This window comes from Daphnia pulex, chromosome 7 (genome assembly GCF_021134715.1).
Source record: "Daphnia pulex isolate KAP4 chromosome 7, ASM2113471v1".
Classification (NCBI taxonomy): Eukaryota; Metazoa; Arthropoda; class Branchiopoda; order Diplostraca; family Daphniidae; genus Daphnia; species Daphnia pulex.
The window spans coordinates 923,975-951,751 of NC_060023.1; the positions used below are offsets into that span (position 1 = coordinate 923,975).

At 40.2% G+C, this 27,777-nt stretch overlaps 10 protein-coding genes, 1 long non-coding RNA gene, 2 other non-coding genes and 1 pseudogene across 16 annotated transcripts; 7 read left to right on the top strand and 7 right to left on the bottom strand.

Annotated features, from left to right (window-relative positions):
* The first annotated feature begins 424 nt into the window (after positions 1 to 424).
* Positions 425 to 3,023, top strand: LOC124196990 (F-box/WD repeat-containing protein 11-like). The gene is made up of 9 exons (XM_046592244.1): positions 425 to 799; positions 874 to 1,016; positions 1,146 to 1,313; positions 1,377 to 1,553; positions 1,620 to 1,760; positions 1,822 to 1,944; positions 2,013 to 2,323; positions 2,386 to 2,457; positions 2,523 to 3,023. The coding sequence occupies exons 1-9, from the start codon at positions 775 to 777 to the stop codon at positions 2,824 to 2,826; spliced, it is 1,464 nt and encodes a 487-aa protein (XP_046448200.1). The 5' UTR covers positions 425 to 774; the 3' UTR covers positions 2,827 to 3,023.
* Positions 3,024 to 3,355: 332 nt separating this feature from the next.
* LOC124196988 (ribonucleoside-diphosphate reductase large subunit-like) lies at positions 3,356 to 7,024 on the bottom strand. The gene is made up of 14 exons (XM_046592242.1): positions 6,752 to 7,024; positions 6,572 to 6,660; positions 6,332 to 6,509; positions 6,105 to 6,265; positions 5,840 to 6,042; positions 5,544 to 5,769; positions 5,227 to 5,468; positions 4,933 to 5,134; positions 4,716 to 4,865; positions 4,431 to 4,652; positions 4,147 to 4,359; positions 3,969 to 4,064; positions 3,703 to 3,891; positions 3,356 to 3,640 (listed from the first exon to the last, which is right to left on the bottom strand). The coding sequence occupies exons 1-14, from the start codon at positions 6,792 to 6,794 to the stop codon at positions 3,434 to 3,436; spliced, it is 2,421 nt and encodes an 806-aa protein (XP_046448198.1). The 5' UTR covers positions 6,795 to 7,024; the 3' UTR covers positions 3,356 to 3,433.
* Positions 7,025 to 7,459: 435 nt separating this feature from the next.
* LOC124196993 (CUB domain-containing protein 2-like) lies at positions 7,460 to 8,591 on the bottom strand. The gene is made up of 5 exons (XM_046592249.1): positions 8,503 to 8,591; positions 8,261 to 8,439; positions 8,034 to 8,192; positions 7,786 to 7,977; positions 7,460 to 7,713 (listed from the first exon to the last, which is right to left on the bottom strand). The coding sequence occupies exons 1-5, from the start codon at positions 8,558 to 8,560 to the stop codon at positions 7,546 to 7,548; spliced, it is 756 nt and encodes a 251-aa protein (XP_046448205.1). The 5' UTR covers positions 8,561 to 8,591; the 3' UTR covers positions 7,460 to 7,545.
* On the top strand, positions 7,580 to 9,895 carry LOC124196998. Its single transcript, XR_006875916.1, has 6 exons — positions 7,580 to 7,719; positions 7,788 to 7,945; positions 8,019 to 8,218; positions 8,817 to 9,423; positions 9,551 to 9,685; positions 9,757 to 9,895. It is a non-coding gene; the product is annotated as an uncharacterized LOC124196998 (long non-coding RNA).
* Positions 8,690 to 9,921, bottom strand: LOC124196992. The gene is made up of 4 exons (XM_046592248.1): positions 9,751 to 9,921; positions 9,547 to 9,680; positions 9,262 to 9,487; positions 8,690 to 9,205 (listed from the first exon to the last, which is right to left on the bottom strand). Exons 1-4 carry the CDS (start codon positions 9,919 to 9,921, stop codon positions 8,813 to 8,815), a joined length of 924 nt encoding a protein of 307 aa, XP_046448204.1. The 3' UTR covers positions 8,690 to 8,812.
* Positions 9,922 to 10,248: 327 nt separating this feature from the next.
* Positions 10,249 to 12,152, bottom strand: LOC124196991. 2 transcript variants are annotated; one of them, XM_046592246.1, is made up of 9 exons: positions 11,404 to 12,152; positions 11,292 to 11,333; positions 11,174 to 11,224; positions 11,027 to 11,113; positions 10,913 to 10,966; positions 10,807 to 10,848; positions 10,661 to 10,744; positions 10,462 to 10,592; positions 10,249 to 10,400 (listed from the first exon to the last, which is right to left on the bottom strand). In XM_046592246.1, the coding sequence occupies exons 1-9, from the start codon at positions 12,095 to 12,097 to the stop codon at positions 10,317 to 10,319; spliced, it is 1,269 nt and encodes a 422-aa protein (XP_046448202.1). In that variant the 5' UTR covers positions 12,098 to 12,152; the 3' UTR covers positions 10,249 to 10,316. The 2 variants fall into 2 exon arrangements, with proteins under 2 accessions (XP_046448202.1, XP_046448203.1); XM_046592247.1 differs by having other exon boundaries at positions 10,462 to 10,574; positions 11,404 to 12,139.
* Positions 11,767 to 13,721, top strand: LOC124196995. 2 transcript variants are annotated; one of them, XM_046592251.1, is made up of 4 exons: positions 11,767 to 11,901; positions 12,586 to 12,831; positions 12,903 to 13,135; positions 13,198 to 13,721. In XM_046592251.1, the coding sequence occupies exons 2-4, from the start codon at positions 12,670 to 12,672 to the stop codon at positions 13,523 to 13,525; spliced, it is 723 nt and encodes a 240-aa protein (XP_046448207.1). In that variant the 5' UTR covers positions 11,767 to 11,901; positions 12,586 to 12,669; the 3' UTR covers positions 13,526 to 13,721. The 2 variants fall into 2 exon arrangements, with proteins under 2 accessions (XP_046448207.1, XP_046448208.1); XM_046592252.1 differs by having other exon boundaries at positions 11,769 to 11,901; positions 12,660 to 12,831.
* Positions 13,722 to 13,887: 166 nt separating this feature from the next.
* Trnal-uaa lies at positions 13,888 to 13,970 on the bottom strand. Its single transcript has one exon. It is a non-coding gene; the product is annotated as a tRNA-Leu (tRNA).
* Positions 13,971 to 14,249: 279 nt separating this feature from the next.
* Positions 14,250 to 14,332, top strand: Trnal-uaa. The gene has a single exon. It is a non-coding gene; the product is annotated as a tRNA-Leu (tRNA).
* Positions 14,333 to 14,680: 348 nt separating this feature from the next.
* Positions 14,681 to 15,610, top strand: LOC124196996. Its single transcript, XM_046592253.1, has 3 exons — positions 14,681 to 14,746; positions 14,824 to 15,130; positions 15,204 to 15,610. Exons 1-3 carry the CDS (start codon positions 14,735 to 14,737, stop codon positions 15,557 to 15,559), a joined length of 675 nt encoding a protein of 224 aa, XP_046448209.1. The 5' UTR covers positions 14,681 to 14,734; the 3' UTR covers positions 15,560 to 15,610.
* A 114-nt stretch (positions 15,611 to 15,724) lies between these two features.
* LOC124197712 lies at positions 15,725 to 16,932 on the top strand (annotated as a pseudogene).
* Positions 16,905 to 18,736, bottom strand: LOC124196994. Its single transcript, XM_046592250.1, has 4 exons — positions 18,366 to 18,736; positions 18,137 to 18,302; positions 17,852 to 18,063; positions 16,905 to 17,782 (listed from the first exon to the last, which is right to left on the bottom strand). The coding sequence occupies exon 4, from the start codon at positions 17,699 to 17,701 to the stop codon at positions 16,949 to 16,951; it is 753 nt and encodes a 250-aa protein (XP_046448206.1). The 5' UTR covers positions 17,702 to 17,782; positions 17,852 to 18,063; positions 18,137 to 18,302; positions 18,366 to 18,736; the 3' UTR covers positions 16,905 to 16,948.
* Positions 18,737 to 19,780: 1,044 nt separating this feature from the next.
* On the top strand, positions 19,781 to 26,836 carry LOC124196999 (peroxidase-like). Of its 2 annotated transcripts, none has more exons than XM_046592255.1 (18): positions 19,781 to 20,144; positions 22,030 to 22,170; positions 22,277 to 22,368; positions 22,440 to 22,634; positions 22,744 to 23,056; positions 23,130 to 23,552; positions 23,612 to 23,894; positions 23,973 to 24,166; positions 24,233 to 24,278; positions 24,348 to 24,475; positions 24,543 to 24,736; positions 24,809 to 25,398; positions 25,494 to 25,650; positions 25,725 to 25,809; positions 25,869 to 25,957; positions 26,030 to 26,228; positions 26,286 to 26,388; positions 26,457 to 26,836. In XM_046592255.1, exons 4-18 carry the CDS (start codon positions 22,584 to 22,586, stop codon positions 26,770 to 26,772), a joined length of 3,171 nt encoding a protein of 1,056 aa, XP_046448211.1. In that variant the 5' UTR covers positions 19,781 to 20,144; positions 22,030 to 22,170; positions 22,277 to 22,368; positions 22,440 to 22,583; the 3' UTR covers positions 26,773 to 26,836. The 2 variants fall into 2 exon arrangements, with proteins under 2 accessions (XP_046448211.1, XP_046448210.1); XM_046592254.1 differs by having other exon boundaries at positions 22,030 to 22,166.
* On the bottom strand, positions 20,631 to 21,750 carry LOC124197000 (pupal cuticle protein-like). Its single transcript, XM_046592257.1, has 2 exons — positions 21,639 to 21,750; positions 20,631 to 21,571 (listed from the first exon to the last, which is right to left on the bottom strand). The coding sequence occupies exons 1-2, from the start codon at positions 21,648 to 21,650 to the stop codon at positions 20,771 to 20,773; spliced, it is 813 nt and encodes a 270-aa protein (XP_046448213.1). The 5' UTR covers positions 21,651 to 21,750; the 3' UTR covers positions 20,631 to 20,770.
* Positions 26,837 to 27,777: the final 941 nt, after the last annotated feature.

Below are 27,777 nucleotides of genomic sequence, written 5' to 3' on the forward strand. Positions count from 1 at the left end.
TCCATATTCCTCCGTGAAACGTAGATAATGATTGACGCAATACGTTTCGAAACATCAATACCCTAAAGGGATTAGTCTGTGGCTTTGTTTATCCTTGGACGTAAAATTTGTCCGCTAAACGCTAGCCGTGAAACAGCCGGGAGCCAATCAGGAAGTGAAGTTTATAGGTCTATCGCTATCGTCTGGTGCATCTGTATGATTACTATAGTCTGACCTTCATAGTTTGTTGGATTCAGGGTGGTTTTTGATCTCCATATCCCGCCCCTCTTGAAAAGGCCACATCGCAATCGATTCATAAAAAGGTGTTGTTGAATCAAGTATTGCGAAAAAGGGTTAAAACTTGATTGTGAAAGTGAAATACCATTTTTTATTGAGCGAAAAATAATTTGGGTGTGTCTGAATTAAGTTGACGTTTTCGTGAAATCGAGCTCAGAGATTTGGAACAAATTAAAAATCTGTCAAACTCGCTTAAAGCACTCTTTGTCCGGTAGGGTTGGGAGAGGATAGGAAAAATCAAGGTTTCAAAACTTTCTCTTTGAAATAGAAGCGTTTCTAGAATCTCGCTTCATAAGGGACTAGAGCGTCCAGCGTGCCGTAACGGTGTTCAAAGACCCTCCAGCACGGAAGATCTTTTTGTCCCCTTTCAGTGATTCAGTCTTCTGTAGTCGTCTGCTAGACGCTGTCATTTTCTTCCTTCTTCAACAGTTCGTCACGTTGAATTGAAAACTATTTAGCAGTGCAAAAATTAGATTCAAACCTAATCTAGTGGTTAAAATGGATATCATTTTTAACCTTCAAAGTACAAATCGTCTTTCAACTCTCATTGCTTTACGCTGTGCTATTTTTGCTGATTTTATTATTGGCTTTTTAAAGGACGGAAGTTGCTGGGGGAAATTGCTGTTGAAATTCTGCAATATTTAGATGTTAATGATTTGAATGCAGCGGAAAGAGTTTCAACTGTTTGGAGAGAAGCAGTGATTAGTGGAAAGTTATGGGAAAAGCTTTTTAAGAAAAATGTAAGCTCAAATCTGGCACACTATTCCCAATGCTTGTATCTTAGCCATATCCATCTGTGTTACATTGTGAATCTCTCGTGTAATATTGGTCAATACTAAACTTTTGAAATTTTTCAATGTGTTTTCCAGATTGTGTTGCATCCACCATGGAAGAAAATGAACAGTATTATAGGAAAGCAGAAGATTAATTCAAACTCCCCGTTTATCTCAGAAGAAGATGATCCTGATGAGCAGTACTTTTGCAATGAACAAATGTTTTACAAGAAAATGTGCCTTATAATTGCTGACTCGCTAGATGTAAGTTGACTGTTCATGTTCTAATTAGGATTGCATCAAACTTTATGTTTGAAATTATTGTAGATTCTTGAGAAAAACTGGGTAACAGGAAACTATCAAGAAGAAATAGTCCTCCGTGGACCTGTAATTGGCCCTGTCAATTCAATTACATTCCTCATGGATGAGAAACATATTGTTCGTCATGTGGATTCTGAGAAAACATTTCAGTTCTTCAACAGGTGGTCTCTTGAATTGGAAGAGGTATGAAATATAATTGCTATAATCTACTCGTTAAACAAATCAAATGTCACAATTTGTTTCTTTCAGACCATTCCGTCTCGTACCGATTTACTCGGAAATAACCATCTGCATTGTTTTGTAACGTGTTTTGACTTCAGCGATGAGCTTCTAGCAGTTGGATATGGAAATGGAGTGGTGGACGTAATAGGAAGGAAATCGATTGAAACGGTAAATTGTAATGCTTATTGAAAAGTTGGCATAACGTTTAATTGTTGCAATTATTACACAGCTCCACACGTTTCGGGATTTCGATTGGCCTTACGATCACAGCTTTGATGAAGACGATGCATATAATTTTGCCACAGAGAAAGTAATTCTTAGTCCCAAGCAACAGTTTCTTCTTTCCTATTTGGTAAAAGGGTTGTTAAGTGTTCCACATAGATGGTTTATGTCACATTTATTTTATTTCTTGTCAAATAGTATACTGCAACATCATATTTTCTCACATTGAGGAAAATTAAAAGTGTCAAAGAAATGACTATTGCTCATCAGCTGCAATTAGACGAAAATGTGGAAGAATTAGTCAATTTGTACATGGACGACTTTTACACCGTCCTTTTTATCCGCTCAAGAACTAACCGAGGTCCGTCCGAAGAAATGTTTGAAATTCGCTCAACCGAGTCCTTCACTCCGCTCCACTCCTTCCCAGTTCAAGGTATTGTATCTGCTTACCATTATCTTAATGGATTACTCGTCATAGGAAAGCGCATAGGAAACAGTCAATTCTTAAGGTAACACCAAATTCGCCATTTTAACCATTGAAAGCCTAAATAACGTTCGCCATTTATTCAAGGGTTTGGGATACCAAAACTGGTGTGTCAATTTGGAATGTCAACCTTGACAAAGAGAAAATAGTCGACCTTCGGTATGTTTTACGACTTGCTTGGTTGAGGGGAATGCCCATGAATAACTCAAAATCTTTATTATTAGGATTATTTCTGACAAGTATATTGTTAGCGTTAACGATCATGGTGAGTTGAAGCAATGGGATCTACACACTGTGCTCGACCATGCTGTGCCAGCCGACCAAGCCCTTCTACACAGGATAGGTAGCTCCAAAAACCTGAGCTCATGCGTCGGTGGTGGTATGGTGGCCGACGAATATCAAGTCGTGTTGTTTGGTTTTTTCCGCACGGCACCCATCAAAGGCCAAAAGGAGAGTCCAATCATTGTGTCGTTGGATTTCATGAAGGGTCAGAATCGTGTTAAAAGACCTTTGCCACAGCTTTATTGAGCTTTACCACCTAACTGAATTTTTTATAACCACTCTCACTTATCGACCATTTCCGACTTCCGTCTTTCAATATTCATATTGTTTTTATTCAACTTCCATTTTTCCGATTTCAAGTAGCCTACTACCTCCCAAATGATGGTTCGTAAATAACTATATGTAAGTGGTGAAGTTTAAATAAACAAGCTTTCATTGGATTAGATTTGTGTAAGGGGATATGAATAATTGTGAGTTATGAGGACAAATCCTGAAATAGGTTAAATTTCGTTTGAGTTGCTAATGAAAACAGCAAGTTACAGAAAAACGTGTTGCTAAAAATTGTTCATACCACCTACGGTACAGACTTACTTCCAATAATAAAAAAATCCCTTTCATTTGGTTACTTAAAACAGGCTAAATCCAATTCAACATAGACAATACGTTTCAACTCATTTCTACTTTACAACTTCAAAATGCACACATCAAGCAGCCATCTGTTTTGCAGTGAACATACCAAAGCTTCCCGATTACAAAGACTTTTTACTAGACTAGCCTTTTTAAGAAGTGATGTATTACATCCGATGCAAAAAAAAACACATATTTCAACCTTTTTCTCATGTAGCCTACAACTTTACGATCCACACATCAAGCAGTCATCTCTGTTCTGTAGCGAGCATACCATTGCTTCCCGATTCCTTTTCTCTTCATCGTTTCCATTCGTAGCATCAGCTGAATTATCGACCCCATTCACTTTTTTCAACTTTGATTTATCAACAGTGAACTGGATGGCACTAGCAGCGGGCTTTGTTCTCAGATAATACATGCCCGTTTTAAGTCCCTGTGAAAATAAAGCAACCACGATTAAGTAAAAGCATCTAGTTAAATTATTTAGCGCATTACCAATTTCCATGAGTAAAAGTGCATTGAAGTCAACTTTCCGTAGTTGGGCTCTGCAATGTGAATATTTAATGACTGACTTTGATCAATAAAAGCACCTCGATCTGCAGCCATTTTGATGACAATTCGCTGTGGAATTTCCCAAACTGTCTTGTACAAAGCTTTCAAATCATCTGGTATGCCATCAATATTCTTTTAAACGATCACAAAGAAACAAGAACAAATGATTAATAAATTAATTAATAAAATACGGAAATGTTTAAACATACTTGAATGGAACCATTGTTGGCGATAATACCGTTCTTCACGTCTTCATTCCACAACCCTCCCTCAGTTAAATCTCGAAGTAAATGATGATTCACGACCTTTAAATTAAATTCGACCGATTCATTAAAATTAAATGCTCGTCAAACATATTTTAAATGACAAATTTTAAAAGGAATTTACCTGGAATTCTCCCGACAAGACCCTACGGACATAAATATTGGAGGTGTACGCTTCAATCGATTCATTATTTCCCAGAATTTGCGCAGTCGAAGCTGTGGGCATAGGTGCCAATAAAAGGGAATTCCGCAGTCCATGCTCGGCAATCTTTTTCTTCAACGCAGCCCAATCCCACAAATCGGTAGGTGTAACTCCCCACATGTCGTACTGCAGAATCTATTAAAGGAACGACAAAACCATACATTACTTAAAACAAACTGAAACGCCCACAATTAAAAATCACTTACCCCTTTGCTAACAGGGCACCCGGGGTAACTTTCATATGTACCCAACTGTTCAGCGAGCTCACACGAAGCTTCCAAAGCACCGTAATAAATGGTTTCGAAAATGTGCTTGTTTAGCAATTGCGCCTCTTCACTGTCAAATGGGTAGCGCATCAGAATAAAAGCATCCGCCAAGCCTTGAACTCCAATTCCAATTGGACGGTGACGAAAATTCGAACGTTTGGCCTAAAAAAAAATAGACTTTCAAATGATGAAAAACTCGTCGTAATATAAAATTAGGAATCTTACTTCAGGGACTGGATAATAGTTGATTTCGATGATTTTGTTGAGATTGCGTGTTAACACTTTGGTTACTTCCTTCAATTTCGGGATATCAAAAGTCTTGTCTGGCTTTACAAACATGTTCAATGCAATCGAACCCAAATTGCAAACTGCGACCTGAAGAATTACAAAATCACATTTAAATTTTATTCTTGCTGGTATGTGCCTCATTAAACTACGTTACCTCTTCTGGAGAGCTGTATTCCACAATCTCTGTGCACAAATTGCTGCATTTGATGGTACCCAAATTCTGTTGATTCGACTTGCGGTTGCAGGCATCCTTGTACAAGATGTAAGGTGTTCCAGTTTCAATTTGCGATTCAATAACAGCAAACCACAACTGCTGAGCTTTCACTTTACGCCTGTACATACCACTTTCCTCATATCTAAATTGAAAAATTAAAAAGGGAAGACAAATTGACACACATGAAATACAAAAACATGTTGAGAATTAAATAATGTTAGATTCTGTACACACTTGGTATATAGGGCTTCGAATTCTTCTCCCCAAGTGTCAGCCAATCCTGGGCATTCATGAGGACACATTAGAGACCAATCGCCATCAGTTTCAACACGTCGCATAAACAGATCGGGAATCCAGAGAGCGTAAAATAAATCACGTGCACGATTTTCTTCTTTGCCGGTATTTTTCTTCAAATCGAGAAAATCGAACACATCAGAATGCCAAGGCTCCAAGTAGATTGCAAATGCACCGGGACGCTGCGTGAGCCGAGTTCAGAAAACCAAACAGCATTAGTCCATGCAACTTTTTCTTGCCATCCTTGATTCTTTTACCTTATTTCCACCTTGGTCTACATAACGAGCTGTGTTATTGTACACGCGAAGCATTGGGACTAGACCGTTGGAAATTCCATTTGTTCCTGCGATATAACTTCCTGTAGCGCGAATGCAGTGGACGTTGAGACCAATACCACCAGCAGATTTGGAGATAATGGCACATTGCTTCAAAGTTTCATAAATTCCATCAATACTGTCATCTTTCATCGTAAGAAGAAAGCAACTGATAAAAAAAAATCCATTAATACACTGTAAAATAATTTAATTAGCAGTAGTCAATGTAATTATGTTACCTTGATAGCTGAGGTCTTGGTGTAGCAGCATAAAACAGGGTGGGAGAAGCATGAGTGAACCACTTTTCCGACAGCAAATTGTACGTTTCAATGGCAGCGTCAATATCCTCACCATGAATACCGACTGCCACTCTCATCATCAAGTGCTGCGGACGTTCCACTGGTTTTCCATCGATTTTCAACAAGTATGATTTCTCTAACGTCTATTAATTGAATAGAGAAACAACTTAAAAATATGATTTCACAATTAAACAACACCACAAACCTTGAATCCAAAGTAGTTGAAGTTGAAGTCTCTGTCATAGATTATAGCAGAGTTGAGTTTATCTGAATGTTTTGTAATAATCCCATAGTGGAAATCAGATATCATTGGAGTGGGTTTCTTGGTTATCTTGTTCTTCATGTTGTACAGATCATCAACCACCTCTGAATTTATGAACGATAATTTAGAATCATATTTAGAGACTAGTACATGATATTAAGAATTCATACCAGAAAAAACCTTTTTGGTTTCTTTATGAAGGTTAGAAACAGCTATGCGTGCAGCTAGGATGGCATAATCTGGATGTTTAGTGGTCATTGTTGCAGCTGTTTCAGCAGCAAGATTGTCCAATTCGACAGTTGTAACACCAGGATAGAGACCATTAATTACCTTCATGGTAATAGCAGTCTGCATAAAATAAGTCATTGATCAGATAATCACGTCAAAATCTTACAGCTAACAATACATACTGGGTCAACAAAATCCGAATTGAGCCCATAACATAGCTTTTGAATTCTTGATGTGATCTTGTCGAAATGAACATCTTCTTGCCTTCCACCTAAGTTCAATTGAAACTGAGTTAATACCACAGAACTTATGAGTAACGATAATATATTCATTTAAAATCAATTGAAACTATTATGACATACCGCGTTTCAATACAAACATCTTCTTGGATCCTACCCCAACCATTTTGAAGCTGGATTAAATTTTATGTTACAATGGACAGAAAAGTACTGCTCGATTTACAGAATAAAACACCGATGACATAAAAGAATTGCCTCAAAAAGTCAAATTGCGTTGAGACAGCAATGACTGTGATGCACGAAAGGGAAAGGACAACTGTTGAAACTTCTTCACAGTTCCCCCAGAATTACGTTGAAATTACGTCATGATTCCGCCATGCTTTGTGGCCTTTCGCGCCAAAACAAAAAACATAGTAGTATGATTGATTATTAGATTTAAAAATTAATTTAATTATGTTTACTTGTGATTGTGATTTAAAGAAAAATAATAAAAAATCCATCGGTATATATTTACAGGACTTTCAATTTCTTATTTCGTAAAAAATGTCTTCAAGTTTTAGTGGGCTGTGGCAACAAAAACAATGCAGCCTTGCATTTTTACGGCAGACGACGTTATTTGAGTGTGATTTTCGATCACTGGGAAATTGAAATTTTTCAAGTTGGGCTAATTTAGTTGATATCCATATCTTTTTCCATTTAATGACTATCAAGTTTCAAGTCTTCTTTACTCTTAATTCATGTATTCTAAAAATAATATTCCAAAAGTACCAGTGCCTTAAAAAATCATTGTAATAGCTTATTAATTGTTGTAAATGAATCTGAGGCTGAGGCTAGCTTCTACATCTGTTTCTATTTTATTCTTGAAACATTTTAAGGTTAATTTTCATCACGTTGTTGATTTTAAAAGACAATTAAATTTATTGGTCTGTCATAGAATACTCCGCGATAAATCCAGGAATGTCGTGCATGTAAGCATCTGATTGAAAACGTACCGATAACTTATTTCCCTGTGAAACAGTTACAGGTGGTACTATTCGACCGCTGTGAATCATAACGATCGGATTGGAGAGCGCCGGATCAACGACCTTATTGTAAATCAATCAACTGTAATTAAATTTTGTAAAATGGAATTATTTTAACCAGAAATGCCATTATACAGTGACGGTGTCTCTGCCCGGTTCGGTCGTGAAATTGGTGAACTGAAGTATGACCTTTTGATCCAACGGAGCCACAATTTCCCACAGACAATCGACGTTGTTATCGTAGTAGTGCGGATCCGCCGGAAATCCGGGACTAGCAATCGTGCCACTAGGAAACGTTAGTAAACCACCACACTCTTGTTTCTTTTCCTGCAATAACTTTGATTTGTTTTTAAACGTTATTTTGACAGATTTAACTTGACTACCGTGTAATAACGCAACTTGAATCCCTTTTCACTCTGGCCCCTAAGAGATGTGAATTGGATCAACATTTTATCGGTTTTAGACGTGATCCACGGGTAGAAATATTCATGGCCGCTCCAATCGAGCATCACCGGTGAGCTGGTGGTGGCCCCATCGTAAAACTTTATTGGTTTTCCAACATCTCAAGGTACATGGAAACAATTTAAATCCTTATATAAATTAGAGATACCGTAAGACGATCGAATCCAGTTTTCGTGGTGAAATTGCCCATAAAATAGACTATAATCCGGTAATTAAATTCAGGTGCTTGGATGAGCCAACGGCAATCGACGTAATCGTCGTACTCGAGCGGATAGTTGGGTGAGCTAATGTAGCCATTGGCATCAGTTAATATCACGTAATTCAAACCTTAAATGTCCAACACCTTTCTATTAAATGTTAGAAATTTTAAACAATTAATTGTAGAAATACCAGTGACCAAGTGAGACAATGCGACAACAATGACGTAAGCTGCAATTGAGCACCGCATTGTGCGATAAGTTTTCCAGACACACTGTGATTGAAACTGTACAAATTCCATCGAGGATGTATGGTAATGACTGATAAGCTGTTTCCTTGGCAACGCACCTGAAACTGAGGTTAACTTTGAACTGATTAAAGAGAATAAAGGTCTTGAATGTATTTCAAATCACGCTGATTACACATTTGAATTTACTCAAGTGTTTAGGCAAGTCTAGATTAATTCATTTTAAAACATTGTTCTATTGTTTAATTCACTTTTTCAGAGATCCACAGGATTACGAGTTTCAAGAGTGAAGGAGATGGTTGGCTTCAGCCCAGTGCGGTGATGTCCCCTTTCCGGAATATTGGCAATCAGCCAATCCAGGAGAGAGTGGCCACGAGTGATGGTGCCCCAGATGGTCTCGCTGGATTTCTTGATTTCTTTTCCGCCCTCCATGACACCGGAATTATCCTTGAGGAAGAAGATGCATTTCACTTTGGAGAGTCTTCCGTCTTGGTCGAATGTGGGCTCCATCGCAGCGTCCAGTTTCACCAATTGCTCATCTCCAATCAGCTCCAATTTCAACGGATCGGCGTAGATCATCACTTCCGATTCAAACGGCTGGAAGTCGCTGTGGTGACATTCCAGCACGCAGAAGGACTCTGGTTTGAACTTTTGACACAGAAAAATTCAAATTCATTCGTGCAATAATGGAAATCTGGACTTACCTCCGGTTCGCCGAAAATTTTGAATTCCCTGGGCATGCGGAAGCAGTACTCCCCTAGAGCCTGGACGAATTTGTGCTGGATAACAAACGGTGTGGACATGACGTGAACTTCACCCACATCATTTTCGCCAATTTTGAATGAAAACACGAACGGACAGCGATGGTAATCAAATGCAACATTCACATTATTGTTCGGTTGCTCCTCGACTGGCGCTTCCGCTTCCGTTCTGCAGAAATAACATTAAATGATCACAGAAAATTTTAATGTTAAATTTTATATAATTACGGAGGTGCGACGTTCATCTTCTTCCATTGGGCCAGTTGCAGGGCGTAAGTGTTGAGAGGCAACTCGTCAATCGCCCAGCCAGCGCAAGCATCCCGGCAGGTTTTGCATTCGTCATTCTTACAGGCTTTCCCGGTCTTGAGTAACATATTAATGAGATTATTTATCATAAAATAACTTGAATAATATAGTTAACTTTTTATTTACTTTCAGACATTGGAGGCAAACGGTCGCCAGGGGATGCGATGGACATTTAAGTAATTTTGGTTCGTGTTCTACAGCGTCGAATGGCACCCAACATTCACGGCAAAGACTCAGGTCGACAGAAGATTCCGACATTCTCATTCTCTCAGAGGTTGGATCCAAACTGATGGTCATGCCAAGTTGCTGTACTAACAAAATATGCACTGACGTCGAAGCTTCGTTAGGTTGTTGTATCCGACGTCGATGGATCTACGCAGAAATACAATTCGGCAATTGATTTCCCAAAGGACAATTCGTGGTAAAATTATAGTTTTGCTGCCATTATCTAGCACCCCACAACAGGTAACATTCTTTTTTGAAATGTTATCGTTGATGTGCGATTATGAATTTAATTGTATTTTATTTTGTAGGACGCAGGACAATGGCTTGCGCTTGCGAAGAGAAGGAAATAGTCAAGGTCAACCAAGTAATTATCCATGGTAAAAAATTACTAACCATCAGCACATTTTATTTAGTTTTATTATTTTTTAAGAGTCAGATAGAAGAATTGGAACTGTACAATTACACGATTAAATTCGTTCGCATTCAGGGACGTTATAAGGCCATTCGCACCGCAATGTTTTCACCCAGTAAACTGTTCCAGTTGAGCAGCTCTGTGTATTACGTAAGAAAGTTAATTTCTCCAGTTGATATTTAAATGGACAAATTATTTACCCTCTGGAAGACATTTCCATGGGCGCAAATATAGAATTTAGAAGAGCACTTGGAAGATGGATCTCCGTAGTTGCCATCCGCTTTGCCATTGCAATTAAATGTCGATGGCCTTTCTGTAATTCGATACCTCTCTGATAGGCACATTTAGGTATTCATTCATTACAAAGGTTAGAAGCCAGCCTATTTGACTGTTATTTACCGCTCGATTCGTTGCCAGCGATTATCTCGGAGCTCATCATTTTCGCCAATCGCCTTGTAATTTCCATCGAACTATTCTTGGTTTCTGTAATTCAACAATTCATTTTCACTCATTTCCTTTAATCTATTTGACTACTGACAAGTTACCTGTCAACTCTTTCCTTAAATTTACAATGGTAGCCTTGGTTTCTGTGAATAAAAGGGAAAATTTAATTCACGCAGTTATAGCTTATAGTTATGGGGTTTTAAATACCGTTCAGTTCCCTTGTCAAAGTGGCTGTTGTTTCTACAAATTTTTGCAAAGCAGCTGTAAATTATACAAGTGTTGATTATGTTAATATGTCAATTTGTCACCATCTATTATTACCGGCTACTTCTTTTCTTAAATCCCCAGCAACAGTGATTTTCGTTTCGGCCAGACGCATCAAAGATTCCGTCGAACGTCTGGATATTTCTGCACAGTAACAACTATAAAAATCAGGTATAAAACCTCGGATAAAGTTTTAATTTTTACCATAATCATCTCGATTTTGATTTCTACTTCCGTTAAAGGTGCCCTTGAATTCTGGAAAACAAATTCAAATTATGTAACACCCGTCAACAATTGAATTTTCCATATAAAAACGAGTTACCGTTCAATTCCGTTCGCAAAATTCCAACCGCCGATTTCATTTCTGCCATTCAAGTAAACAATCAAAAATTTACGTAACCTGTAGCGACAGCTGATAGTTAATTTTCTCCTACCGTTTAATTCTTTTTTCAAATCAGAATTTTTGGCGGTAAGTTCAATCCAGTCATCGGCCGTGGGGGCCGAATCATGAACGAAATGGATGTCGTGCAGTGGTGCCGTGCCGAACGTCTGAGAAGTCTGCGACGACGGACTGTAAACCAATTTCAAATTGTCGAATTGATCCGGATGGGTCCGCATGTCGTTGGCCAGCTGATGGCAATCCTTTAGCATCAAACACGAAATGCTGAACCACATGGATTGCTGGAAGGGCAGCCAATCCGTGGACAATTTGTAGAGCGTCTGCACCGTCGTGCTGGCCAGTGCGACTTTCTCGAACGGAACGACTCGCACTCGATCGGCCGCTACCTGCCGCCGGAAGAATTCCGCCAAGTATTGCACCACTCGACTCTGGACTTTGTCGTTCCACATTTCTATCCGGAAGCGCATCTCGTTCTGATTGGCCGCTTCGTTGAAGGAGGTGGTCGCACTTTTGCCGTCCACCTGGGCGATGGGTGAGTAGAAATAACATTTGTCGTCCGTCTTTAATTTGTTGTTGTCCACCTGCTCGTAAATGTCGAGTCGAAAATTGCCGTAGGGCACGGAAACGAGGATGCGATTGGAAATCTTTAGCCATGACGTAAAACAATCTGATTGGCTGGAAACACTTACGATTAAAATTGTTACGAATAAAATTGGGCAATGTGCCATTCTTATCAATGTAGAGAAAGGAGCTACCGTTTTCTAGGGTGGTCTAATTGTTAGTGACAAATATTTAAAAAAAGAATTAATTCATCATCAATTTCATTTTTATTATATTTAAATATTTAAATCAAACCACACCCAGACTACAAGCATGGCCTTCGGGACATCCGGGAAATGCGTTGGTCAGGAAGAGATTAAACTAATTTAAAAAATGATTATTAGATATCTAATCAGCGGGAAACGTTGGGGTTTATTTGAAAATGTTATCGTTTTGGATAATGGAAAAATATGTGTCATTGCATGGAATTGCGCGTTAACTCGGTCCGTTAACCTTTTGTGAAAAACCCGGTGGCATCGATTGGCCCTGAAATCCTAATAAGTTGGAACTGTTTGCATTTTATGTTACTTTAAGTCAAGTTGACAACTTGTCATAAAATGATTTCGACACCACTCCTACAGATTAACATTTTATTGCATTTTTGTTTCGCCGGAAGGTTTAATCCAGCGCCGTATAAATAAGAGAGTCCAGTTTCAGTGATGACCAGTTACATCTTTATCGTCTCAGCAGATAGACCATCATGTCCGCTGTCCGTCTTACTTTGATCGTACTGCTGTTGGCTCTGCTGGCCGTCGAGATTCCGGCCCAGGTTGTCCAGCCGGAAGATGAAATCATCAGTCCCACTCCGGTTCTACGCCAGGCTCGCCAGCAATCCACCCTCACCCTCACCATCCTCAAAACGGTAACAAACTTTATTGTACTTAATTTTAATTGAATTGAAATAATTTAGTTTCATTTGTACGGATGAACTAGACGACCATTTCATCCGTTCTGACGACCACCATCACGACCAAGAAAACTTGCGGCATTTTGGCATCGGTTTCTGAAGGATCGGTCAATCCGGGCGGAATTACAACATTTACCACAGCACCAGCTGCGGTTTGCAGGAGAAAACGTCAAATTTGGGATCAACCTGTTTTTGTCGCCCTGAAAAATGACGATCCCAACTTGCAATATTACCGACTCACTCCTAGCCAAGTTTTGAGGTATTTAATTTTACCCGCGAAATTCAAATGTCAAATGTTTTAATTTTGATTTTGATCAAAAGTTTCGAGCCGACCGCATTGCCTCAATTCCGCAATTCCGCTAATAACAAGATTCCGGGCAACATGAAATATTTGATCAAGGATTTGCCGGAGGCTATCGAGCCATCGTTCGACAGAGCGGGGTCTGGCCTCCGCGTCAGCGCTAAGCTGTTTGGCGGCGGAATCAACAGCCTCATCTCATCCATCGTGTCCAACATTTTGGTGTCTACCACTACCACGACGACGTTCGTGACCGTTTACACGTCCACTTCGGCCACCACGACCTACACCGACACAGCCAGCTTCTACGTCGTCGGAGCTTGTTATCCGGCCGGATTGACCACTTGTTAGAAATGAAAACAGCGAACACGAATCACCATTCTTAACGGTTAATTTAAATATTTACATGATTAAAATGTCTTTTTGCCTGTTGCAAGATAATTATTTATCAGGATCTAGCTTGTTTTAGAATAATGCTTTATTTATATTACTGTTAGTAGTTTTATTTAATTGTATGTATTTCAAACGTAATACAAGAATTCCAGCACTATTTTTCCAGTTGTAAATGTTTGTGTGCACCTTTCAAATTCTTAGAACAACTTGAAGAACTTGAAAAAATTAATCTTTTTATGACACTCAACGTCACTTATAGCATAGTCATCATATCTCTTTTGTTCATAACTTGATTTAATACTCTTTCCCAATTAATTGAATACCAGGTGTGGGGTTCGAACCCACGTCTCTATACAGAGACCAGATCTTAAGTCTGGCGCCTTAACCACTCGGCCAACCTGGTGGAATTTTGATGTTTAGACCGTGAAGAAATTCCATCTCCCAAGATGGAAGTCTCCAGCTAAATTAATTCAATAGTTTTACGACAACATCACCAAATATCAATGGGCAATCGACTCGCGAATAAATTTGATTCAACATCAAGATACTGACTTTGGAGAGACATAAAACCATATCGGGAACATGACGGTTGACACCCGAATGATTGGTCGATGGTGTGGCGATGACATCAGAATCCTTAATCAGAGACGGAATATTTTCCTGGTCTAAACAAATGATGTGCACCAGGTTGGCCGAGTGGTTAAGGCGCCAGACTTAAGATCTGGTCTCTGTATAGAGACGTGGGTTCGAACCCCACACCTGGTAGCATAAATAAACTTAATGAATAAAATAATAAATTCTTCGTTGAGGTAGGAATGTCGATTGAGCTGTTGTTGTTTTTGGTATTTTATGAGCGATAACTCGTCATCAAAGTGATTATGAGACTATGGGTATTTTGTTAAATTTCAGTTGACCAAGCAAACAAATAGACTCGCAGTTGGCGACTAGCTACAGCATTGGTTAAAACAGCCACAAAATTATTATGTCGATTGCGCGATCGTTTTGGGGTTTCCTGGAAATGGGGTTGGATATCCCACAATTGTGTAACGGATTTCCTCTGTAATTGCAACAATTTCTTCCATTAAATCACTATCGAATGTGAATATAGGTGAACTCCCAGCAACATTTGGGTTGACATTATTCTTCTTAACAGCGCCGATATCAGTCATGAAAACTGCGGTAAGACTTTCGTGAATTTCTTTTATTACAAACATTTAAAAAGCAAATAAAATAGATCCATATTTTCCATTATACAGACTACTCCCTTATTATTCCATATTGTTCTTTTGGGCGTTGTGTCTCAATTTGCAAACGGACAAATTTGGAACATAGAGATTGATCTCAAATGGCAAAATAACTGCGACTTTCTTGCTGGTCGTGAAATTGAACGGATAGCCAGTCCAGGAGAAAACTGTGGCAGTCTCTGTATCGCCAGCCCTAAATGTACTCACTTTCGTTTCTCTCCCGATGGATTTTGTTCCCTGAAAGAAGCCACGATAGACTCTCCAGTAACGAATTCCGGAGCAGGATCGTGCGGATTTATACCCTGGAAATTCGAATCGGGTAATAAATGTGATTTTTCCATGAAATAATTTCGTCGTACTTAATTACTTATGGTTGAATTTGAATCTGTCAGGGAGAGATCACTGGAAAGGCGATGACAGTGGCGTCAAATGGCTGGCCAATTGCGATTTTGAAGGCCAAGACGTTGGCCAAATTGAAACTACAGGAGACAAGTGTGGCGACATCTGCCTGGCCAATCTCGAGTGCAGCCACTTTCGTTATGACGGACAATTTTGTCGAATTAAAAAAGCCCCGCAATCGATTTCCCGTAAGGCCATCAACGGCGGAGCGTGTGGATTTATCCCGTCGAGAAATTTCGTCATCGAGAAATCGGCAGGAAACTCTGGTTCAAATGTCGGCGGTTTTGGGTCTCAATGCAGATTTTATTTATTTATCTTTTTCGTGTTTAATGTGATTGTATTATTTTGATTGTTGCATAATATAATGTGTTGCCAATTATGTTTTATTGGCTATTGGCTATTCGCTATGGATTGAGTTACTACTAGCAGAGCTATAGATACCTGGTCAGTTCATGGCTGTGTTGGCTTCCCTATCCCGGTTTCAGGGTAAACGTAAGCCGATTGGGAAAAATGGATGAGCGCCTCTAGTGAGTGTGTCAGCTACTACGTGAAGCCAGCCAATCAGGAAGGGTCTATGAAAAACTCATTGGCCAATCACAGCTTACTTTTCTACAAGAAGTGAAAAACAATAATAAAAGGTTTTCCATAATAAAAAGGTAGAAATATCCAACTGTCAAACCTCTAAGTTTCAAGCCGAATTTATATTCGATTTTGAATAGCCGGTTGTTTTCGCACAATCCTAAATTAATTTGCCGTAATTTATAAAATGTTGTACTATTTTCAATGAATGTTTTTACTTTCCAACTATTAGGCTCGTAACTTCAGCACCAGTTCATCATCCCAGCAGTTGGTGAAGGTAAATCATGTGAGTGTGGTACAGGTACATTTTAACCTAATTGTGTAATTGTTATAGGCTCCAGTCCAAGTTTTTGGGTTGTATGGTCGCTATGCCTCAGCACTCTACTCTGCTGCTTCCAAACAGAAATCTTTGGACAAAGTTGAAAGCGAGTTGAAGGACTTTCATGCAACTATCGCCAAAGATTCTCGTTTGGCAGAATTCATTGCCAACCCCACTTTGAAGAGATCACTTAAGAAAGATGCTCTTATTTCAGTTGCCAAGAAATTGAAAATGAGTGCTGTTACAGGCAACTTCCTTGGTAAGTTTTTATTTTCTATTGGTTTTCACTTTATTCTAATTGTTATTCATATGGCTATGATTACAGAACTCCTTGCTGAGAATGGAAGACTTAACAAATTGGATGTTGTCACTGGCCATTTCTTTAACATGATGGCTGCATTCAGAGGTTAAGTTGTATGTGAGGTCACCTCAGCCAAGGTAAAATATAAATCTAAAAAAAATTAAACAATTACATGTTTAAAAAAATCTATTCTTATATCAAGGCCTTGGATGCTGCTACATTGAAAGAGGTTACTGCCGCTCTTTCTGGATTCTTGCAGAAAGGACAGTCTCAAGATTTCAACCAAGGTGGATCCCTCCATTGTTGGTGGACTTGTAGTTGTCCTTGGAGATCGCTACATCGACATGAGTTTGGCATCAAAGATTAAACGTTACACCACTCTCCTTAAACAACCCGTCTAGAAATTTAAGTTGGCTGCGTTATAGTGGGAAACAAATATGTACATCAAATGGCAAAGATATGATGTAGTGGATATGAAAAATAAAAGAAATCGTATCACGAGGTTCTCCTTGTATGCAAACAACATTGTCATTGTTATTTCAAACACCACATTCAGCTAAAGACAATAATTTGTGCACATTATATCTGGTTGAAACATTTGTCTCTTCTTGGTCCATAAGTTCTCGCATATACCTGTGTCTTCGTTCCCAGTTTCGACTAAGTTCTGTTGGGCAAGCCGAGGATTTCTTTTTGGAACTTTCAACTACTGCCAAATGATCCTTTAGATCGGGAAGATTACTCACAAAGCGGGATGAGACTTCAACGAGCTGTCGCATCAATTTAACATTCAGCATGCAGGGAGGGGTAACAAACCGGACGGTCTTCAAATCCTTCTCCTGAGCTGCTTGAATGATGCTTTTGGATTCGTGAATGTGTGAAGCGACGGAGCATAATACTCGGGCGTATTTGTTAAACGTAGCATAGTTTGGCTCAGCTTCATAGAGTACATGCCACACTTTTACCATCAACTGCATTAGCTCACACATGATCCAGGGAGCAATAACTTGTTGCTGCATAGGAAGTAAATTCCAAATAGGTTTTCTGCTACTGATTTTAGCATTCTGCATCTTGGGTTTGTTAGTGGTTTTGTCGGCGGTATCTTCGTCTTCGGCTTCCATCATTTCGACCTCCTGTTCAAGTTTTGCAATAGCTTCTTCGTCGTCCTTTTCTTTCGACTCTCTCTTCTTCAGCATGTGAGTGTAGAGCGTGTCACACATTGTCGTCACCACCGACACCATCTGACTAGCTTCATCTGCAACGGTGTCGGTCAGCAAGAGGCTGTCAAGCCACATGATAAGGCCACGATGTTGAATCAAGTCATAGGTAATGGTTGAATTCTGAAGTGAAGATTGTACGACTTCAAGTATGAGCCGCTGTAAATCAAATAAAGAAAAATGTCTCGATGAAATCTCAAACTAAAATTCAATTGCTAAAAAAATAACCTTATCAGTTTTGTCGGACAATAGATTGGATGGCTGCAAGGAGAGAAGGATTCGAAAGACTCTTCTTCGAGCACACACTAAATAGTCCTGACGACTTTTCGAAGAAGGCTGAGTAAAAAACTCCTTTGAAGCGACCTCTGTTCAGGTAGTTCAGTGTTATGAAGCATGACGAAAAATTCGGGAACTTGGGTCACATCCATAGCCGATTTTACCTAGAAACAATGAAAGGAATGGCGTTTAAGTTTTAAACGAGAAGGAAATTGCAATCAATTAACAGGAACATACCAGTAGAAAGTTATTGATTGCACGGTACATTGGGTGAGAAGGATCTCGAACGATGGCTGCAGCTTTGGCAAGAAATAATGCAATGATATTGGACAGCTTTGGTGGTAGCTGTCGAGCACCACTGAATCGCTCTTTGAAGTAATCAGCAATTGTTGACTAGATGTATCTAAAATGAAAATGGTTCGGTTTCTGTGCATTACAGATTGTACAGAACATACAATATCACTACCATTTAACAGAAAATGTTGGTTTCCAGGGCATTGCTCCAGCGTTAAGAATCCTACGTTTGAAAGGATGGAACACGTTCAAAATTTCAATCCCTGTTTGAAAGTCACTTTCGTTAAAATGACGGGAGCAATTATGTGAGGTGCTCGTCAAATTACTACATGGAATTAGTTCTCGCCATTTTGATAATGAAGTTTTAGGAATTGCAAACAGGGTAACCTCGTTTTCTTTTTTATTTCCTTTGAAATATGTTGATTTACAACCAGGAACAGCACACCTGCCAACCATTTTTACAGAAATTATGGTTAGGCTTCTTTCACGTAATACACGAAAATGGCCGCCGAAAGTATTATTTGAAAGTCAACGTCTTATCACTAGATGGCGCTGTCTCATTTTTACCACTTCACAACTTCTGACAAGCTCCGCCCTAGAACCCCCTGAAAATCGGCTTACGTTTACCCTGAAACCGGGATAGGGAAGCCAACACAGCCATGAACTGACCAGGTATCTATAGCTCTGCTACTAGCGATCGCTGCGGAATTTTAGGGAACCATTTCTGGTAAGAGGAAGGATGCGAAAACGATCCATGATGGCCGCCACAGGGACGAAGGGAAGGGTAAGAAAAGATTCCATGATGGCCGCCAAGACGACAGGAGGAAGGGTGCGAAATCAATCCATGATGGCCGCCGATTGGCGCCAAATTTTTTCAAAGAAAAGACGAAAAGAGTAACAGTTTAGTCTTTGTCGACGTTTGGTGGGAATCGGACGTACTGGTGAAATTGAAATGTTTGCGTCTCTCATTTTTATAATTCAAGACCCTCGTGAGATGAAAATGTACTGATAATCACGGGTGTCTACTTTTGCGTGATGTAACTTTTTGAGTTCGGCGATGTTTAATTCCATTGAATTTGTTGTGGAGTAGAAAGTCAAACGGGATGAGACCCACACCACAAACAATGGCAAGTTATTGGTGACGAATTTAGTACGATTTTTGATTCTTAGTGATTAATGGCCCAACTACAAAGAAATTCATTTAAGTAGTGCATGTGCAATCGACGTGTATTTGCGGATTACAGCTATTATTCTGTTACCTCTATCAGTTTATGGTGTAATCAATTTTGAATAACTCTGGACCTCGGTGATAATTAACATTCTATAATCATGCATTTTAACTTTAATTTGTTTATGGAGAGCACTTTGTCATGACAAATGAAATGCCCACAAAGTAACACGTTCTTCAGGTCGCTGCAGTAAAGAGAAATTGAAAAATGCTGTGTTAATGGCAGTACTCTGCTTATGTAATTTATGAGATTCTACGTAACTAAAATACCCTTTATGAATTCACTTCAAAGTTGCAGTTAGTTCTCCCAATTACTCAAAGGAAACATTAACCTCCATTCTAGAAAAGAAGTTCGGTTTATCATTGTTCAATTTCGAAATGAATTGGTCTTGGAAAGATAATTCAGGTGTGTACTTGTGACTAGCTGACACAGACATTTTACAATCAGATCTGTGATGCTATTTAATAACCTCGGGCAGCAGCGAGAGCGGCCATGTGAGTGTCGTTGTCGACTTTTGATGTGAATCGGTTGTGTTGTTGAAATGGTCGTTTCTCATAATTCTAAGCCACACGAAGTGAACTTTATTGATCATTACTTTCTTTTGCAATCCAAAAGATTTGAGTTTTTAGAACCGGCCGATCTGGCCAAGAAGAGTTTCGTCTTGGAGCAGAATGTCACAGCACCAGACCACCAGCACCAGACCAGATAAGCACCAAAACCAGGTAAGTGATTCAAAATTCAATACGATGAAACAGTAAAAGTATTGTGATTAAGGCCCTACATCATAAAGTTTAATTTTGATGTGTAATGCAATCAAATGAATCAACGAGTGATTTATAATTGTGGGTGTGTATTGTGTAATGATTCAGTTTTGTTTTGATGACTTTGAACGATAATTAGGGCCTTGATGATCATTTTATTAACCTCTTTTTTTAATTCCAATTTATTTTTCAAGATTATGTGGTAATTGCCGGTTATTGCAAACGAAATGCTCACGAATTAATTAACGCGTTCGTCAGGTCGCTGCAGTAAAAGTAAAGAGATATGTAGAAATGGTAAAAAGATTGATGGCAAATTGGTAATGATCTGGTCATATTCTCCTTTTGTATAAAATTCTACTTCACTAAACAGTAAACACCCTTTGTATGAGTCTTACCTCAGAATTGCGGTTAGTTATCAGAATTTCCCATTGAAAACATCAACGTCCATTTTATGAAAAGAAGCGTTCGGTTTATTTTTGTTCAATTTCGAAATGAATCGGTATTGAGAAGATAATTCAGGTGTGTACATTGCGACTGATAGCTGGCACAGCCATATCTATAGACATGTTTCAGATCTGTGATGTTGATTAACCTCGGGCAGTGGCGTGAGCGAGAGCGGCCATGTGAGCGCGACGGGCAGCGGCGACCTCGGCAGTTTCCTGAACGGGTTGGGGCATACCGAACGGCATGTTGGCATAACGGGCCGGGAGTAAAGTCATGGGAAATCCGTTGGCGGTTGCGGCGGCGTTGTAGGCGCGGTAATGCTCGATGGTGGCGGCCATCACTTCGGGAGTGTCTTGAACGGATCGTTTACCACGGGCGGCAGCCAGAGCGGCCATATGGGCAGCACGGGCAGCGGCGACTTCCGGGGTGTCCTGGACGGGCTGTGGGGGTCCCCAAACGGCAACGGGTTCCAAATAGCGAAGGCTGGAAACGACTCCATTAGCGGCGGCAGCGGCGGCGTGAGCGCGGATGTGTTCGAGTTTGGCAGCGGCCACATCGGGGGCATCTGCGACGGATCGTTTGCCACGGGCGGCGGCAGCGGCGTGAGCGGCAAAGTGTGCGGCACGAGCAGCAGCAACTTCATTTGTGTAAAGAGTTGGGAGGGTAGAAACAACACCGTTGGCAGCGGCGGCGGCGGCGTAGGCGCGGTAATGTTCGACTTTAGCGGCCCAGACTTCGGGACTGTCGGGAATCGATCGTCTGCCACGAGCGGCAGCAGCGTGAGCGGCCAAGTGAGAAGCCCTTGCGGCGGCTACTTCCGCCGTCTCCTGTGCTGGTGGGCTGAGAGCGGAGTAAGGGAAGTAGAGGTAAGGATTGTAGTTCCATCCAGTTGGGTTCTGCTGAGCGGATGCAAAGCAAACCACACCCAAAAGCACTGCGAGAATCTGATACGAAAAATTCAAATGATGAGTCGATTGAAATTATCTTTAAGAGAAGAGGTTAAAAACTTACGTAGATCTTCATGTCGATTCGCTTAAGAGATTGGGAGCTGGTGGAATTCGAAGTGGAATTAACGAAAATCTAAGAGACACCAGGGCCTTTATATACCACAGGCGATTTTCAGTTGCTGACGTTTGCGCCGCTAGCAAGGTCTTTACTCTTTACTGTCGAAAAAAATGAAAGAAAACAATGTTTGCCTCTTCCGCATCTACTAGATTTGATTATTCTTTTGGGCTATGAAACCTGTTCTTCCTTCTATCTCTCTCTCCATGGCTGTCTGTTGGCTCTATCCATTTCCGGCTGATACTGCTTTTGTGTCAGGGTGTGGTTTTATTCTATGTGAACTTGAATTGACATTGCCAAAAATATGGTTAGAATTCAGCGTCTACCTTTCTAATTCCAGATTCGTGTCGTGACGTGACATTTATTAATCATCACTTCTGCGTTTGCTTGCTTTTGCTTGATATAAGTTTTTGGATCTTGCGATTCAACTTCATCAAGTTCGACAGCAAATTTCGTCAATACCACAGCAGGAAAATGGCAAGTTAGTTCCGTGCAAAATTCAATTGGATCCATAACTAAAATTGTTTTAATTTACGATAAGTCGGAACCTCAATTATTGTTTCATTATTTTTATTTTCAAATTTCAGCTTTCTTATCTAGGGCTGCATGTGGCAAGGCAAACAAATACTTGGGCAATAGATTGGAAAATGAAAATGCATTTAGCGAAAGGAAACGAGCGGTTATTTCTATATTGCTACAGCATTCGTTTATAGCCACAGAATCTTGATTTCGGTAAATTTTCATTTTCAGGTTTCCTGGAAACCAGGTTGAATCCCACAATTCTGTAGGAAACTGATTTCCTCTGTATGGCGCTGACTGATAAAATGAATTTGAACCATTTCTTCGATCAAATCACTATCGAATGTGAAGGGGACAACCCACAACATTTCGGTAATGCTCACATTTGTCTTCACAACAGCGTCGATTTCAGTCATGGAAACTGCGGTAAGAAATAGAAATAAAAACCTAAACTTTAAGACTTACAATTTAGTGCAAACATTTGCAAATATCCAATACAGGCAATTAAAATAAATCCATGTTTTCCATTATGCAGAATACTCCAGTATTCCAGATTGTTCTGGTTCTTTTGAGCGTTGTGTCTCAATTTGCAAACGGGCAAAATTGGAACACTGGAGACAGGGAAATCAAATGGCGAATGAACTGCGACTTTCCTGGTCACGACATTGGCCGCATAGCCAGTCCAGGAGAAAACTGTGGCAGTCTCTGTATCGCCAGCCCTAAATGTACTCACTTTCGTTTCTCTCCCGATGGATTTTGTTTCCTGAAAGATATTACCACGATAGACTTTCCAGTAACGAATACCAGAGAGGGATCGTGCGGATTTATACCCTGGAAATTCGAATCGGGTAATAAATGTTATTTTTCCATGATATAATTTCGTCGTACTTAATTACTTATGGTTGAATTTGAATCTGTCAGGGAGAGACCATTGGAACAGCGATAAAAGTGGCATCAGATGGCTTGCCAATTGCGATTTCTGGGGTCACGACATTGAACGAAGTAAAAGTACCGGAGAAAAGTGTGGCGGCGTCTGCCTGGCTAATCCCAAATGCAACCACTTTCGTTTTGACGGCCAATTTTGTTACATAAAAAATGCCCCGCTATCGACATCCCGTATGGCCGTCAACGGCGGAGCGTGTGGATTTATCTCGTGGCGAGATTTCAACAGCAACCAACCCGCAGCAGTCAACTCTTGCCCGAATGTCGGCGGTTTGTCGGCTAGTTGCCGACCCAATGTAGATTGCTCCCTGTGGTACGACGTCGTACTGAAAACTCCAGGAACTTCCTGCAAATTGGCTAATAATGGCCAAGGAACCTGTTGTCCCGATCTACCCAATAACAGTTTGTTCATTTTAATTCAATTTCAGTATAATTTTGTTGTTACTCGAATTCTAAATTAGGGCGCACTAGAGGAGTTTTTATGCAGTCCATGGCCGTACCTTCTTTGAACAAAGAATTGATATCCAAAATTAAATCTCAACTCAAGTCGGCCCTCGAGACGAGTAAATTGCAATTCCAGACAATGCGCGACACGGAAGTCCGTCTAGTAGACAACAACATCGTCGTCCGTCCCGGCTCTTCTTCTGCCCTGTTCTCACTCGTCTCCCACACGACTCCCGAGACACAGAAAATCAATTTCGGGGCTCTGCAGGAAACTTTTATAGCCGACGATATCGTCAAAAGGTTGGAAAAATTAAATCATTTCGATAAACAACTCATTTCAGCCATCGTTCTTCATCTACTTCTTTTAAAATATTTTAGATTTGGAGTTAAGCCGAAAGATGTGGCCTCTGTTTTAAGCCAGATCAGCGTTCAGTGTCCACCTCCACCCGTCTGTAAGGCAGTGACTTCACCTTATCGAACACCGGATGGATCGTGTAACAATATTAAGCAATCGACCTGGGGCCAATCACGCACCCAACTCCAACGCATTCTCTCCCCAGATTATGCCAATGGTAAGAATTATATTTCAACAAAATCTACTCTCAATTCTTTTATTAATCCTTGGTGTACCTTGATAGGCATCCGACTTCCGCGACGGGCCAAGAACGGAGGAGAACTGCCCAGGTATAACCAGCAGAATGTTTTATTTTTATTGAAACAATGATAAACAGTTGATGAATCGAATAATTCCAGTCCTCGTTTGGTATCCGCAACCGTGGTAAGGGACAACCTCAATCACCCGCAATCCAACAGCTACTGGGTCACGCAATTCGGCCAATTTACGGATCACGACATAACTCAAACTGTTGCATCTAAAATGGGTTTGTGATTTAATTTCCGGCGTTCAAAAGAGCAACGAATTTGCAATGATTTGTTCGCTTTTTCAAGATGATTTAAAGGACATCGAATGCTGTGCGCCCGACGGTCAATTCCTTGACAGTAGGAACGTCCATCCGGAATGCCTACCCATCGACATCCCGTCAAACGATCCGTTTTTCTCCAGATTCGGTCGCCGTTGCATGACGTTTGTCCGCTCAGCTCCGGCACGAAGAGCCGATTGCAAATTGGGTTACGTCGAACAGGTCAGTGAAATATACTCAAAACATACTCAACGGATTGAACTGTGGCTTGAACTTGATTGAATTCCGCAATAGATGAACGACAACACCCATTTTTTAGACGCCTCGCAAGTTTACGGTTCGGACGAGAAAAAAGCCAAAGATTTGCGGTCGACTGTCAATCAGGGCCACTTGAGGGTGACCCACTTTTGGAAATTCCCTACCGGCCATCACCAGTTTGACTTGCTTCCGGCTGACGATGAATTTACTGCTCCTTGTACGTTGTCCAAAACCCTGTCCGGAATCGATCCGCCATCACACGTCAAGTGTTTTGACGCTGGCGATCCACGAGCGAGCGAAATTCCCGAATTGGCCGTCACTCAAACGATCCTAATGCGTCAGCACAACAAACTTGTGGGCGAGCTGGCTGCTCAGAATCCGCACAGGGATGGTGAGCATCTCTATCAAGAGGCTAGACGCATTCTAATTGCTCAAATGCAGCACATTACCTACAACGAGTGGCTGCCCATCATCCTTGGCCGAGCTAAAATGGTGGAACTCGGTCTGTTGACGCTCAAGGAAGGATTCAGCAACGATTACGATCCTAATGTGAATCCTTCCATTGTGAATGAATTTGCAACTGTTGCTTTTCGTTTCGGCCATTCTCTGGTCCAAGGCAAACACGAGTAAGTTAATAATCTATTTGATGTAATAAGTTTAAAAAAAAAGAAAATTGTAATTTCGTGTTAATTTATTATTTAATATTATTATTATTTTTTAGATTGTACAATCACAATAGGAAACTCACCGACTCGATAAATTTACGCAATCACTTTTTCAAAACGCAAATGGTGTACACGCCCGGCAATGTCGACAAGTTCCTCATCGGATTAGCGACTCAACCCAATCAAAGTGTTGACAATATCGTCACCGAGGAGGTAAATTGTTAATTTTTTATGTATTAACGAATTTCAACCATTTAAAAAAAATAATAATTTTTGGGTTTCATTAGCTGACCAATCACTTGTTCGAAGAGGAAGGCAAAGGTTTCGGACTTGATTTAGTTTCTCTCAACATTCAACGAGGCCGTGATCACGGTAAACCTCTTCCATTTAAAACGAGGTTTAATATTAATTATTATTTACCTGTTATGTAGGTATACCTGGCTACAATGAATATCGCGTTCTCTGTGGCCTTCCGCGAGCGAAAAACTTTGACGACCTTAAAGATCACATTCCTCAAGGGGTAAACTAAACAGAAAGAAAACTTTGAATTGTATAATTTTACTGAATCATTTTCCTCACTTTTGAACGACAGATTGTTGACCAATTCAAGTCCGTGTACGCCTCTGTGGACGATATCGACTTTTACATCGCAGGTATTTCGGAACGCCCGGCAGCTGGGGCGTTGGTAGGCCCCACTTTCCAGTGTATCATCGCCGACCAGTTTTTAAAACTGAAACAGGGCGATCGTTTCTTTTACGATCTTGGCGGGCAGTCTGGCTCGTTCACCGAAAGCAAGTTTCATTTTGTATTATTACCGGTTTAAAAATAGTGACTAACAAATGGTTTAGGTCAGTTGCAGGAAATTCGTAAAATCAGTTGGGCCCGTATCATCTGTGACAACAGCAACATTCAAACTGTTCAGCCGTTACTATTCAAATCTGTATCTGGATTGTAAGTACTGATATATTGTTTAATTCCCCCGACAAAGACTTGACTCGATTCACTTTTACGTGTTACAGGAACCCTATCGTGAATTGTGATTCGACCTCCATTCCTCGGATGGATCTTGGTCCATGGGCGTCGAGAACGCCCGACGAAGTTTGGCATGTCGGCGAAGGTGGTGTCCAGTGGCACTTGGGCTGTGATTTCACTGGTCACGATGTATCCAATCAGGTTACAGCTGGGGAGAATTGTGGCAGACTTTGCATCAGCGAAAGTAGATGTAATGCGTTTAGTTTTCATCAGGGCAAATGTTTTTTGAAAAACATACCGACATCATTGAGACGGAGTCCGGCGGTCGGAGGGACCTGCGGTTTCCTTCCGTGGAAATTTTAAACCTTTGGTCTTTCTACCGTATATTATTACTATGGCGATACAATAAATAGTGTTACCAAAGAAACATCTTTCTTGCTCTACTTGCATCAATTAGTGAAATGCTATTTCATTTATTTTCCCGGTACATTAACAGCGTGCGGACCTGTGGTTTAGTCGATATTCCGCTGAACTCTCAATGTCACCCAATCTTTTTACAGTCAAACCTTCACCAGAAAGCTGCAGGCTCCTGTTTAAAAAGGTCGTGTTCCGAACAATATAATTGTTGCTGCAGCAACAAATTAAAAAATCAAAAGAAAAGACAAAACGTCATGGGGTTGTTCCTCCGTTAGGTGTCTCTACCGTCAGCACGGTTACAATAAATCGTCTGCTCAAATGATTGTCAAAATTTTATTGGAAGTCGTGCTATGGTGCTCGGATGAAAGAAAATTTCATTCCAATGGACACACTAGTTATTAATTTATCCATCGTCATCCATTCCATTATTTCATTTTTCATTTCGCAAGTTTTTTGAAACATTTGAGTGAAATTGTGCCAGCTATTTGCTTTTTATGAAGTGTGGCCACGTTTGTGTTCCCTACATATATGTATGTTTCAAGTTGATGAAAGTGGGGACAGTTAATGATCAAAGAAATCTTCTAAGTCAGTCTATGTTTGCTAAGAAATGAAATGAATTCAAGACTATAGGATCGACTATCTAAGTGACCAGTGCTGATGTTGAAAAAGTAGTAAGAAAGAACATTAGATTTCTTATTTGCACCTGAGTCGTTCTTGTTTTCCCTGACTAGTGTTAAATTCTGTGATAGCAAAACCTTGATTATAACCACAAAGATGTTTGCATTTCGACAACCCAAAAACAATTGACCTGGAAAATTAAAAAAAAACCACCTTGTGTTAACTGCAATTGGGTAGAATTTTTCATTTATTTTGAAGTCAAATTTCATTTCATTTGGGTCAAGTTCATTGATGAAATAAAATTGTTGTGAAATTTCTAGTCAGTTTAACTTT